This window comes from Gossypium hirsutum, chromosome A09 (genome assembly GCF_007990345.1).
Source record: "Gossypium hirsutum isolate 1008001.06 chromosome A09, Gossypium_hirsutum_v2.1, whole genome shotgun sequence".
NCBI classification, from domain to species: Eukaryota; Viridiplantae; Streptophyta; class Magnoliopsida; order Malvales; family Malvaceae; genus Gossypium; species Gossypium hirsutum.
The window spans coordinates 6,955,860-6,969,964 of NC_053432.1; the positions used below are offsets into that span (position 1 = coordinate 6,955,860).

General features: G+C 34.2%; 1 protein-coding gene across 1 annotated transcript; it reads left to right on the top strand.

Moving 5' to 3' along the window:
* Nucleotides 1–8,360: 8,360 nt before the first annotated feature.
* LOC107892368 (uncharacterized) lies at nucleotides 8,361–10,804 on the top strand. The gene has a single exon (XM_016817436.2). It carries the CDS (start codon nucleotides 8,540–8,542, stop codon nucleotides 10,574–10,576), a length of 2,037 nt encoding a protein of 678 aa, XP_016672925.1. The 5' UTR covers nucleotides 8,361–8,539; the 3' UTR covers nucleotides 10,577–10,804.
* Nucleotides 10,805–14,105: the final 3,301 nt, after the last annotated feature.

Here is a 14,105-nt window from a genome sequence, read left to right on the forward strand (position 1 = left end):
TTTTCAAATACACTTCTATGTTCTAAATACATAATCTCCACACGTATTCGTGAGTAATAAAATAATTTAAATAAAACAAGAATAAATGCAATGTTTAAGGACCTTAAATAAAATATAAGCAGAAATTATTTACTATTTTACTTATAATTTAATTATTAATTAATTTTATATAAATATAATGTTAATATTATATGATGTACAGGTTTTTATGGGACACCTAAGGAGAGATTTCAAGAGGAATTGTGGAATTTATTGAGACAGTTGAATGATTTACCGAATGTTCCTTGGATAATAATAGGAGATTCAATGAGATTGTATACTCAACTGAAAAAAAGGGTGGCTTGCCCTGTCAAGATAGATAGATGAGGAATTTTTGGACAGTGTTAGAGGACTGCTCTATGTCAAATTTCGGTTATCGGGGTCAGTGGTTCACGTGGGAGAGGGGGCATTTCGAAAGAAGTAATATTCGAGAGCAGATTGATAGAGTTGTAGCAAATGATGAATGGAGGGTCTGAATTATTGTCTAGACCATTTGGTCCATTCTTTTCTTGATCACTGTCATTTGTTGTTAGCTACGGATACAATGAGGAGTAACAACTGGGTCTCGCATTTTAAGTTTGAAGCTGCTTGGATTATGGAAGAGTCCTGTGAAAATGAGGTGCGATGGCTTTGAGATTTCACTATTGGTGGGGTTCCGAAATAGTTAAGAGAGGTAGGAGCTGGGCTTGATAAATGGTTGAACATGCTACGGAAAACTTGATCTATAACAAGACATGAATTGCAAAATAGACTCCAGAAGTTAAACAAGTCCTATCCTACAGATAAGGTATTGGGGGAGACTGTCGATGTGAAATTATCATTAAATTTAGAGGTTGATAAGGAGGTTTATTGGGAACAACGAGTGAAGGCCAACTGGCTGAAAAATGGAGATAGAAATTGATACATGCACAGATAGGGTGAAATTTATTAGATTTCAATAATCAAAATTGTCAATTTTCAGGCTTGGGAAATCAGCTTGTGGGATCCTGGAATTTTTGGGTTGAGATGTCTTATGGCGTTTGAAGATCTATCTCTTAACTTCGAAACGCATTTTGAATCACTCGATTTTGAGTTCAGGAGCTCAAGTTATGACCGTTTTAGTGAAGACTGCACGAGCAGAATTTCTGAACTGGATTATGACGGGAATTACGAGTTTCAGGCTTTTAATTTGAGTTTAAATCATATTGAGTTTGGGTTTTAGACTTAATTTTTATTATATATGAGCCCAATATTTTATTTATCAGCCCTTATTATTTTATTATTGTTTTATTCCGAATTTTTGATAATTATTAAGTATTTAAAGTTATTTAGGAATTTTATGTTAACAAGAAAGTTTAATTTAAAACTACTTCTTGTTTAGATTAAATTAGAGTTCTAGCATACTTAGGAGTTTTATTTAGCTAGCCTATATATAGGCCTTCGCATTGTATACAAAACAGACAATTCATTATTATTTTATTTCTCTTTTGAGTTAATAAATTTTCTCTGAATTTTTCTTTTCAAGAATTTCTATTGAGTTTCTTTTAGAAGTGTTTTAACAATCTTTTTAGATTGTGGGGATCATCTTCAAACTTTTTCTTGCCAAGGTTTTTATCTTGGAGGGGAAATTAGAGCCGCTTAAAGGGGTTGTGGATTCTTCGTGTTTCCAAGGCTTCTTAGGACTTCTACACGCCACGTTCTATCTTTCCATTTATCTTCTTTATTCACTTTCTTAATCTTTGATTTATTATTTGTTTTAATTATTTTATCTAACTTGGATTTAATTTCGTTTCAGGTTGTGTCAAAAATCCAAGTTTCTTTCTGAACGTCTAGAGCCCTAAGTCAAATCCAAGACTTTGACAAACTTTACGATCCGCTTTCGCGTTCATCCTTCTCATCCTTTATCAAAAATACTACCTATTTTTATAATTTTACTTCACGTCGGACAAGGAGAAATCATATGACAAATCTAAGAGATGATTGATGCATCTTGTATGAAGCTAATTTGGATTTGCTAAACATTTCCAATAGCTATTTTACTTCTCTTTTCTCTTGAGATTTGCATTTCGTCAAATATGAATGAGAATTTGTTGCCGGACTTATCGCTATGGATGTTAGTGACGCAATTAAATCCATGAGTCCGCTAAAGACATTGAGGGAGGATAGACTTGATGTAGTGTTTTATTGAATATTTTGGCACATTGTGGGAACGAAGGTGGCTGAATATTGTATAAAAGTTTTAGATGGTGAACATGACATAGCAGAGATAAATGGTACCCTAATTGTTCTGATTCCCAAGGTTAGTAACCCACAAAACTTGACTCAATTCAAACCAATAAGCTTGTATAATATTTTCTATAACATTATCTGTAAAATGATTATGAATAGATTTCAGTCTGTGATTCATTATTGTGTTGACAAGGCTTAAAGTGCTTTTGTGCCTGGAAGGATTATATTAGACAATATTCTAGCGGCATATGAGACATTACACTACTTAAAGCACAAGAAGAATGGAAGATTGGAGTCTTTTACTTTTAAAGTTAGATATGAGCAAAACTTACGATAGAGTTGAGTGGGTTTCTTAAAGCGGATGCTCAGGAAGATAGGTTTCTTGAATTTGTGGGTCAAAAAGGTGATGCATTGTGTGGAGTTGGTCCAGTACTCGGTTGTGCTTAATGGTGAAGTGAGGGAGTCTTTCCATCCGAGTCGTGGGCTGCGACAAGGGGATCCTCTTAGCCCATATTTATTTCTTATCTGCAGTGAGGGTTTATCAGCGTTATTACGAATGACAGCCATGCATGGTCACTTAAAGGGACTTTGCATTAATCGGTATGCTCCTATAGTCGCTCACTTACTGTTTGCTGATGACAATATGATCTTTAGTAAGGCGTCGTTAGAAGGGGTGAATACTTTGAAAAGGGTGTTGGAGAAGTATACAAATAGTTTGGGAGAATTGGTCAACTTTGATAAATCTATGTCTTTCTTTAGTGCGAATGTGTCCCAAACCTAAAGAATAGAGGTGTGTTAAACGTTAGGGGTGCATTCTATTAACAACCCTGAGAAGGATCTTGGTTTCCCGTAGATTATTGATAGGAATAAAAGGAAAGCTTTTAGGAGGCTAAAGGAGAAATGTATGGGTCGATTAAATAGATGGGGTTCAAAAATTTTATCAATAAGAGGTCGCAAAGTTCTCATTAAGATAATATTACAAGAAATCCCAATGTTTTCCATGTCAAATTTTTTGCTACCTAATTCCTTTTGCAGGGAGTTAGAATCGATGATGGCCCTTTTTTGGTGGCAGAAATTTGGAGGAAGGAAATGAATGCATTGGTGTTCCTGGAAGATACTGTTATTTGAAAGAGGATGGGAGGATAGGTTTTCGGGATTTGGCAAAGTTCGACATTGCACTATTGGCGTAACAAGGATGGAGGTTTCTTGATAACCCTGGCTCTCTCTCGGCTAGATTGATTTGTATGAAGTATTACCCAGACACGAGCTTTTTTGAGTCAAATTTAAGTTCAAACCCTTCTATAACTTGGAGGAGTATTTGGAGCGCAAAAGGTCTGTTGAAGTCGGGGCTAAAATGGAGGATTGGTTCAAGCCACTTGGTGTCAATTTGGGAAGATTACTGGTTTTCGGGTAAGGAAATGTTGAAGGTCACAACAAAGCAGGTAGCAGGGTAGATCGAGTTAGTGACTTAATTTTACAAGAATTGAACTGTTTGAATACTAGCTTAATTAGATATCTTTTCAAAGAAGATAAAGCAGATGTTATTATGAGCATCCCATCATCAAATAATAACAGAATGATAAGCATATTTGGCTTGGCGAGCATACCGGTGAATATTTAGTGCGCAATGGATATAGAGCTTTATTACAATCGTGCTCTATGAGTATGATTGAGCACTTTCTTTACAAGAAATTATGGCATTTAAATTGTGTGTTGAAGATAAAAAATTTTCTTTGGAAGTTTGTTAAAGATTATGTTCCAACTATGGAAATTTTATACTGTAAAAGAATTACAGCAAGCCAGTTATGTCCATGTTGTCAGCAGGAAGCTGAATCTACCACTCATGCTAATCGTGACTGCTTTTTTGCAAAGCAAATTTGGGGAAATTGAGTTTTTAGTGGCCTGAAGTGGTGGTCGAGGCAAGTTTCCTAGACTGGTTGTGTTGGATTTTTTAGCATTTAACCACATATAATAAAGAAATTGCTTCAATTACAGTTTGGGCGTTATGGTATGCACGAAATAAATACCTCCATGCAAGGATTTCACAAAGTATAAATGAAATTGTTGTAATTACAAGAATATTAGAGGCTGAGTTCTGTTTTGAGGCACTCTCCTCCAGCTTTGTTAGCCCATTGGTCCCCTTCCCCGCCGTTGTGGGTTAAGGTAAATGTGGATACGGGTTACTTCGGACTAAGAATTCAAGTCAGTTCAGGGTTTGTTATTTGGGATGATATGGGAAAAATAATGGGATCAGGTTATCGTGTCCATACCTGGGCTCATACTGTAACGAACTGATAGTAACGGGTAATCAAAAAAGTGTTTTCGGGTCTCCATTTTTGTAAAACAGATTCGTAAATATTTATTAAAAATATTTATGAATTTAGTTGTGTGGTTAATTAGGTTTTGATTAGGTGAATTTACTTAAATTAAGAGTAATTAGGTATTAGGATTAAATTGAATAAAGGATGAAAGTTTAATTATAGATTAAAAAAAGTAAAAGGACTAAATAAATAATTAAACCTTAATTAACAAGTGGACGGTGTAGATGAAAAAATGTGTCAAAATAAAATTCATATATTAAATTATATTATATATTTACTTATTATTTAAATAAATATTATTATATCAGTATATCATTATATTATTATTATTATAATTAGAATATAAAGTAAATAAAAGAATAGAAAAAGAAATAAAGAAACAAAGTAAGAAACGAAATAGAAGGAAAAAGGGAGAAAGAAAAAAAAAGAAAAGGAGTAAAATTAGGGTTTCAAGTTCAAAGTTTAATTGGTAAGTCAATTTAGTTCATTTTCTTGTAATTTTTATGTTTTTAAAATCCTAGTATTAAATATTACATAACTTATGTTGAAATTTTAGAAAATATTGAATTTGTAGATGTTGTTCATTTTGAATAATTTGACTGTTTGAGACCAAGTTGATAGAATTTTAAGTTAGAAATGAAAAAGGGATTGAATTGTAAAATAAATTATAAGTTTTGAGTAATAAGGACTAAATTGAGAAAAAAAATCAAAATTTAGGAATTTAAGTGAAATTAGAGAGTTAAATTTAGTCTAAAGTGAAAATTGAATGATAATATGAAATTAGTTGTGAAGAAATAGAGTTAGTCTCGGTTTAAGGACTAAATTGAAATTTACGCAAAAGTTGAATAAAAATTGAAATATTCAATGTGAAATTGTATTGTATTGATGAAATTCCAATTGTTTCAATTCCGTAGCTAACGTTGTGCCAGAAACCTCGGCTAAGAAAGGAAAAGATAAAGTCATCGAGGAGTAGCTCGGAAATTCTGGTTTGCATTTCTATAATCTGAATCTCATTATTAATTGTTGTATTTTTTATTTAATGATTGTGGCAAGTGAATAAGGTAAGTAATTAGCATTATGATATTGAATTGAAAGTATGTGAACTATGATATTTGAATGTTGGATGATTGTGGTATTTGTAAAATGAAATTGAAACCCTATTAACTGTATTGGGTTGAGTCGGATATAGATGGCATACAATAGGATTGGAAGAGTTTAGAAATACTTTGATTTTGAGTTGATGAGACACTCGGTGTCAACTTATTACTTCGAATAAATTCGATGAGGTACTGGGTACCAATTTACTTCGGCATAGCCGATGAGACATTGGGTGTTAACTTATTTCTTTGAATTATCCGATGAGGCACTGGGTGCCAAATTGGTATGTTTTGGTTGGATCCATGTATCTGTCAGAGTCCGAGTTATGTTAATAGGAGAAAATAATGGAAAAAATGTTATGATTGGTATTGAAAAACATTGAATGTGAAATGAAAATGAATTGTGTATCATATTGAGAAAGCTATTTGAAATAACAAGTGATGAGAATTGGAAATGTCATGAATGATGTGTTTATGAAATTAATTATTTGAATGATCTTTGTTATGGTGAGATTAAATGTATAAATATTGTAACTTCTTATTTTTAAATTATTCGGATTATAGAAATACCATTGAGTTCATGCTCAGCGTATGGTTTGTTTTCCTTGCCCAAGTTAGGTACTTAAAGTTGATCGTCGATTCAACATCCACAACAATCCCGAACTTAAAACGTGGTGATGTATGTTTCTTTTTGTGTCGGCATGTACCTAGGATGTCTTATGCTTGTCATTTTGAGAAGTGAATGTAAATGATGTTATAAGATGATATTGGTTACGTATATACATAAATATATGTGTTATGTTGAGGTTTAATATGAAATGTTTAGGTCGATGCATAAGTGAGTATGTTATAGACAAATTTGGGTTGAAATTGGCATGATTTTAGAATTGGCTTGAATGAAGTTTTATTGGATTGTTTTGATAATATATGTGAAGTATCTATGAGGGTACATTGGTTAGGTCATTAGGTTGATTATTTAGACATGTTTTAAAGGTATTTGATTGTGTTTTTAAGTGTTAGAACAATTGGTTTTGAGTTGCTTGATGTTCAAGGTTTTAGGGAAAGGTAAACTTGATGTTTAAAGTTCAGAGTCTACACGGCGAAACACGCGAGCGTGTGGCTAGACCGTATAAGACACACGACTAACACATGAGAGTGTGATTTGGCCGTGTGTCCCCTGCAACTTAAAATTTTTAAAACAGAATGCTCAGGTATTTTCATACAAGTAGAGACACGGGTGTGGGTCTTAGCTGTGTGAGATACACGGCCTAGCACACGGGCATGTGCCCTAGCCGTGTGAAACCTGCACCAAATTTTTGAAAAATAAATTGACCACACGGCTTAGCACACGGGCGTGTGGTTGGTCGTGTGACCTAAGTCAAAAAGTTACACGGGGTCAGACACGACCTAAGGCACGTGCATGCCTAATGGCCACACGTGCGTGTCCCTTGGCCACATGGGCATGTGTCCCCTGCACCTATGAAAATTTTTGAAATTTAGCAAAAAATTTTCGGAGTACCCGATTTAGTCCCAATTTGTTTCTAACACATATTTTGGGCCTCGATGGCTCAAAAGAGGGACAATATGATTAAATTATGATGTGTATGTTAGATGATTATAAAATATTTTTATTTGATCTGAAAAGTTTAGTAATGCTCCGTAACCCAGTTCCGGCGATGGATAAGGGTTACGAGGTGTTACACATACGATTTGTGTGGCGAAGGCAATAGTGGTCCTGCATGGACTGCAATTTGCCCAAGAAATGAGTTTCTGGAGAATCATCTTGGAGAGTGATCCGAAGACTATAAATTTGAAATTACAATCAAATGTTGAAGATTACTCAGCTCTAAGACCTATTACTTGGGATGTGAAAGCTCTATTGAAAAGATTTAAGTTCTGTTGTTTCAAATTCGCACCTCGAGGATGTAATACTGCTATGCATGCAACGGCAACTTTGGGTTGGAAGGGGTCCATTGATCGGTTCTGGGTGGAGTATGTTCCTTCAGAGGTTTGGGAAGTGGTAGCGAAAGATTAGCGTTAACTCGACCCACCATGAGGATTGAATGCTCTGATTGGTGCTAGGATTAAGGTTTTTATGACTTGGGAAAAGGGTTCCCTCCATCTCCCTTCCTATTACAATAACTTCGGTGAGTTAAGCGGGGAGGTTCATCATTTTGGTCGGAATGGAAGATTATGGCCGATTGTTTTTTACTGTTCGATTTAGGGTTTTAACTTGTGTTAGCTTGTTTGATTTGGATTTTTCTGAGTTGTTTTACTGACTTTTTAGTTTTAGCTTTACTTTTAATAGGCTTAGGAGATGTTGCCGCGTGTTTTTTCATCGTTATGTTTCTGTTTGTTTTTTTACCATTATCCCATAAATAAAACCAAAGTGAAAATTATCGAAAAAAAAAGAAAGAAAGAAAAATTATAATCATTACAAATAGGATTAAACTAATAATTTAAAAAAACATCTAGACTTGAATAAAATCTAAACTTATTTTGAACATTAATTATTATCATATGTGCTCTTTTTAATACAAGCTATAATTACAAATGATTTGAATCGAGCTAATAGTAACATAAAATTTCCAAAATATCTTAGGCTATAGCGGCATAACTCAAAACAACATGAATAGTGTTGGATTTTGATATGAAAGAATAAATAAATTAAATTGAGATTATTTTTAATTAGACCTAAAATAAGATTGAAAACACAAAAATCTTATTTACGCGTATCGGTAGATAGATCAAAGCAGTAGCAGGCTAAAGTCTGTAATCGGAACATACTTTCCCCTTCTCTGGATCTTTGAAAGATCTAATATGATTTTTCAACATATAACCACTTAAGCAGTCAACAAACTTTTGAGGCCCCAAATGAAGATGCCGACCGCTGTCTTCCTCCTCCTCCTCCTCCTCTCCGCCACCACAAACCTCCACAGTTCCGCTGCACCGATCCCTGGACTGGACTCCTTTCTAACCCAACAGTCCCGCATCGACCCGAAATCGACAAACGACCCCTTTCAGTCCCTTCCTTCTTCCCTCAAGAAATTCCTCTCTTCCTCCTCCGCTGCCCCTCTACATATCCCTTCGTTGATCTCCTCCCTTCTTTCACTTTCCGTCCCAATCCCTCTCCATATCCGCCTCGTTGGCCTCAATTTCTCTTCTTCCTCCCTTTCTCTGCTCACTTCTTTCCTCCAATCCTCCGTCACTTCCTCTCACTTTCACCTCATCTCTTCTTCTTCTTCCCATCATTCTCTTTCCATCGGCCACTCCCTCCATCTCGACGTTTCTCTTTCTCCCTCCTCTCTTTCCTCTACCCTTTCCACCGCTCTTTCCTCCGCCCTTTCCTCTACCCCTTCCTCCCTCCGTTCACCTCTCCTTTCCATCCCCTATTCCACCGTCGACTCCATCATTTCCCGCCATTTTGACTCCGAGAAAACCGATAATTCCGTTTACGTTTATATTCTCAATCTGGGTGTTACCCCCAAGCAACCTTATGCCTACTCTTACTCTCATTCCGAGTCTTCCGCAGGCTACACCAATTGTTTAGGGACCCTTTGGACTGGCAACAAAAGGTATCTTTGGATTGATCTCGGGGCTGGTCCCGTTGACTATGGGCCGGCTTTATCTGGTGATGGGGTACTCCCGAGAGGCGAGTTTCACCCTTTGGCAGCCGCACATGGAAGACCCAAATCCGAAAAAACCTTGCTTGCCGACTTGGCTTCTTTGATATACAGTGCTTATCAGGTACTTGTTGTTCCTCCTTTGAGAATTCCCGTTCATTTCGAGAATACTTTAACTGTTGAGCTTATCCATATTCACGCATCTGAAAATGTGGATTCAAGTGGTTTGGATTGGAATGAGATTGAAAAATCCTTCCGTAATGAGGCAAATGATGGTGAGTTGTTGTTTGGCAATCAGAGTTTAGAGTTCAAAAGGTATAGTGTTAACTACGAGGAGTGTTCGATTTGTTCTTTTGCGGTTTCTAGGTCGATCAATTCCTTTACTTCGAGGTTTCTGTTTGATAACTACACTTTGATTGTGAGCGAGTATTTGGATTCGAAACGTTTGCATCAGATATTGTCTGATTCGGCAGAGGAGTTTAGGAGGGTCGCAGGCTTGCCCGAGGAGGAATTTGGTAGTAGGGTACTTCCTGTTTATGTGTTTGATTTGGATTATCATACCATTTTGTTGCTGGATCGGTATCATCAGTCTATTGCATTTAGAGATATGGTTATCGCTGTTAGGACAAGGACTGCTCAAACTGTGAGTGATTACAGTTGTAATGGTCGTCATGTTTTCACTCGTACAAGGGAGCTGCAGAGGCCGCTTGTTGGTTCAATTTTACAGAGTATGTGGGGAGTGTCGCCTACTCATTTGTTATGGAGCCCTACACATAACAGTACACTTGTGGATTATACATGGACTGTTGGTCAGACACCTTTTGGACCATTTTCAGAGGTTATGTCATTGTCTTTTGTGCAGAAGGATGCAGCTCGGAGAAATTTTCTCTTGACATCATTGAATTACAGTTTAACAAGTGCTATTGATGTTCTTGAATCTATTGATGCACATGGTGGGGTTAGAAATCTCCTTAAACAGAAGCAGCATGTTGAGTTCATACAGAGGTGGCACTTGTTCCGGTACAAGCTGGATAAAGCAGTTTCTGCTTTGTCACATTTTGACTTCGAGATGGCATTCTATTACATAAAGTCTTCAGATCACGATCTTTATGCAATTCACGATCTCGTATACACTTCATCACAAGAAATTGAAGCATCACTTGTTTGTTTCAAGGACCCACCATTCCCGTGGGCTGCATTATCATTTTCCGCAGTTGGTTTCCTTGCACTCTCTTATGTGTATGCAAAAAGGGACAAACTTTTTAGAAACAAGAGGAAGCAGTTTTGATAGTTAATGAAGCAAAGTCTGTATCATTTAAACTCAGTAGAACACATTTATTCCTGTGCGAGTGGTAAGTCCCAAGGTTGAAACTTAGTTTTACTCCGGACTTTCTGAAATTTTAGGGCAAATTCTGTTTTGTTGATTTTCCTAACTTCATAATCTCTCAACTCATGCTATATTTTCCTTACATGCTGGATGAATGTCAATCTTTTGATCATAAAGGATTTTGTGGTATCTGTGATATCCATCGTTGGCTTCTCATCCACCTGTTTCCCTTCTTTTGTGGAATGAAACTATAAATCCAGTTGAAGACCTTGCACATGCTCTTGAAGTTGTTTGTTTGTAGTTAATGTTAAGATTTGGTCTGCAACTAGCTTCCTTAAAATCGCCTGTTGAACTGCAGTGCACTTCTTTGACTAGATTATTACTATTTATCCTGTCATCTTTTTCTACCACAAGTTTATAACTTGTACTAATATGAAGTCTTATGGTATGGGACATCCTTATGAATCCTATAGTTAAATAGAATTTCAAATTTCTGCATGGAATAAGAGCTAGGTGTTTAGTCTGCTGTTTTCTAGTTCGAGGCATATTTGCACTTGGTCGATGAGTTAGCCCCTTGCTTGATTTGAGATAAGCTTGTCACCGAGCAGTACTTTAGACCAGGGGTGGATATACACAAATTTTCAATTTGTTGTTTTGCCTTTTTTATCTTTTTCTATTTTTATTTTTTTCCCCTAGGTTGTTTTCTATTGCCGGAAACCCCAAAATCTTGTCTTTCACTCACCATCTAAATTTCCATTTATTTGTTCATGCATGATATATGTTTGAGTCTCAATGATATGATTTACCGATGTTGATCAGATTTTAGCGTGATGATGAAAATGGGATCACGCACGGTCATACCCGATAAACATAACCCTCTTTGAGGAGCCAGATATGTGGCTAACAAGGGTAATTTTTAAAAATTGAAAGGTCATGAGCCACATAGAAAATCCCAGCACTGAACACCGATTCGAAGTAGCAATTGTAGCATAAGTTGTATTGCTTTTCAGTTAATTTTGTGACTGTTTGTTAGAGAGAATGTGGCAAACGCTACCGTTGGCATTTGCAATCGCCAATGTACCTTCAAAAGATACTAACAAGGAAATGGATTTTAACAACTGGAATTAATCTTTTGTGGTTTGTGCTTCATTGTCTTGATGTCAGCTATAGTTTAGGTTAGTAGCTTATGAACAAGTTTAGGTTAGTAGCTTATGAAGATGATATGAACAAGTTGAAAATATAATTAGAATTTTTGGTAATCAAACTAAAAATAGTTGCTAATAAAATAAAATCTGAAAATTTAAGAGAATTATCTACTCAATTTGTCTCACACATAGGATAGATGATCTAAATAAAAGAAACATTGCTCATGGAGGAATGTAGTTAGATCTAACTAATATTTTTATGGTAGACTATAAAAAACCACAGTTGATCGGGCAGAGTCTATGGCTATAGTTATTAACAACAACACTTGGTCAAAAAAAAATTTTAATTATTTTGTTGGACTATTTCAAGGAAAATGTTTACAATTACTAAGAAGATGGGGAGAATCAAAAAAAGGAAAAGAACAAAAATTGGCAGTTGATTAGCTAGATCCAAACTCTTAAAGATGTATTAAAAGGGTTAACTTATATTCTAAAAACATAATTTTGTAGCTATACTAATAAAAAAATCAAGATAGTTTGTCTAGTTATGTAATGAAAATATAGATTTTTGGAAAAATTATATTTCCATAAATTATTACCACCATGAGATGAGATTTAAATACGATTCTTATTTAGAAAAACAAAGTAAAATATCTGATGTGGATTCAGAAACTATAGATTCTATATGAAATAGAATTAATTTTGCAAAAGCAAGAATAATTAGTTATTGTTTACAAAGTAAAGCTTCTAAACAAGTTAAGCGTAAATTAAGTAATAAACATTGTACAAAAATTCTAGAAAATGGATGGAAATTTAGATGTAAATCAATACGTCCAAAAACTTATAGAAAACAAAAAAAGAAAAATAGAAGATATAAGCTAGTTTGATGGAAACTAGGAAATAAGAAAAATTCTGGTTATAATAAAAAAAGAAATTTCATTAGAAAAAAAAAATTGTAAATGTTTCATATTGATGAAGAAGGTTATATAGCACCAAATTGTCCTAATAAGGGAAAAAGTGCAAGAAAAATTTCTAAAAAAATCTAAAAAAACAAAAATGTAAATGTTTCATATGTGATGAAGAAGGTTATATAGCACCAAATTGTCCTAATAAGGGAAAAAGTGCAAGAAAAATTATTAAAACACTTGAAGAATAAGATCTAGAAATATGTTCCAAAGAGGAAATAAATCGTGAGAAAATATTATACGAATTAATATCAAAAACAGATTCTGATACAGATGATGGAGAATATATGTTTATGTTCAATATAAGAAGTAGTTCAATTAGAAGAAATTCCTAAGAATGAACAACAATATATAAAATTAGGAAATATAATCAGAGAAGAAAAAGACTTTTTTGATGAAATGATAGAAAATATTAATAAGCATCATATTTCTAAAGAATAAATTTATAAAATACCTAAATATAAAATCTAGTGTCAAAGACATATAGTAAAAATAATTGGTAATACAATTGCCAAAGACACTAGAGGCGGATTAATAGAAATCCCACTATTTACTAAAGACAAAATTAAGAGGATTAAAAAGAAACATCCCTAAGTTAGATATATACATTTAGGAATTATAATGATAACTATAAGTGCATTATTTAGAAGAGGACATGATATACCAATAATAGCGGTATTATTGGATAAAAAATTTGAAAATCTAATAAAAGCACTTGTTGAAGGAATTCAATCAAATTTACATTCAGGAGTAATAGGATTTAAAATTAAAGCCAAATTGCTTTATATCTATTAACTTTATATCTATTATAGATATTTTGATAGAAGACTATTTATGTCCTAGAATTCAGACAAAAAATTGAAATAAATGATTTAGCTGAAGATCTAGCAATCAGTTGGATTTCTATTAATAAATATACTAATATAGCATAAGTAGAAATTAAAGAAATTAAAAATAAAATTATTGAACTCTTTGAACCTAATAAAATCACAACTGAAATACAGCTAAAATTATTACATTTAAGAGATCTATCAATTCCAAGAGATTGGATGATAGAAAGAATTAATAGTGCAAGTACTTCTAAATCAGTTAATACAATAGAATATGTGTAGTTTGGTGATAAATTATATTTTAAAAATACGACAATAACAAATACAAATGATAATCCGGTTTTACCATCAAATACTCAACTAGAGGAAGATGAGAAAAATCCAAGCAGAAGTTCTATATCTTCAACACCAATAGGAACGAAAACAATTCATATTCCTATTTTTCCCACAGAACCAAGTAGAAACTCTATATCTTCTAGAAAAACTAGAATGAACGAAATACAAACTTCAATAATACTCCAACAAATGAAACTTTGTACAAGTGATGTGA

What these genes read in the sequence shown, in the direction of transcription:
- LOC107892368 (XM_016817436.2), top strand. Translation starts at nt 8,540, where the DNA reads ATGAAGATGCCGACCGCTGTCTTCCTCCTCCTCCTCCTCCTCTCCGCC.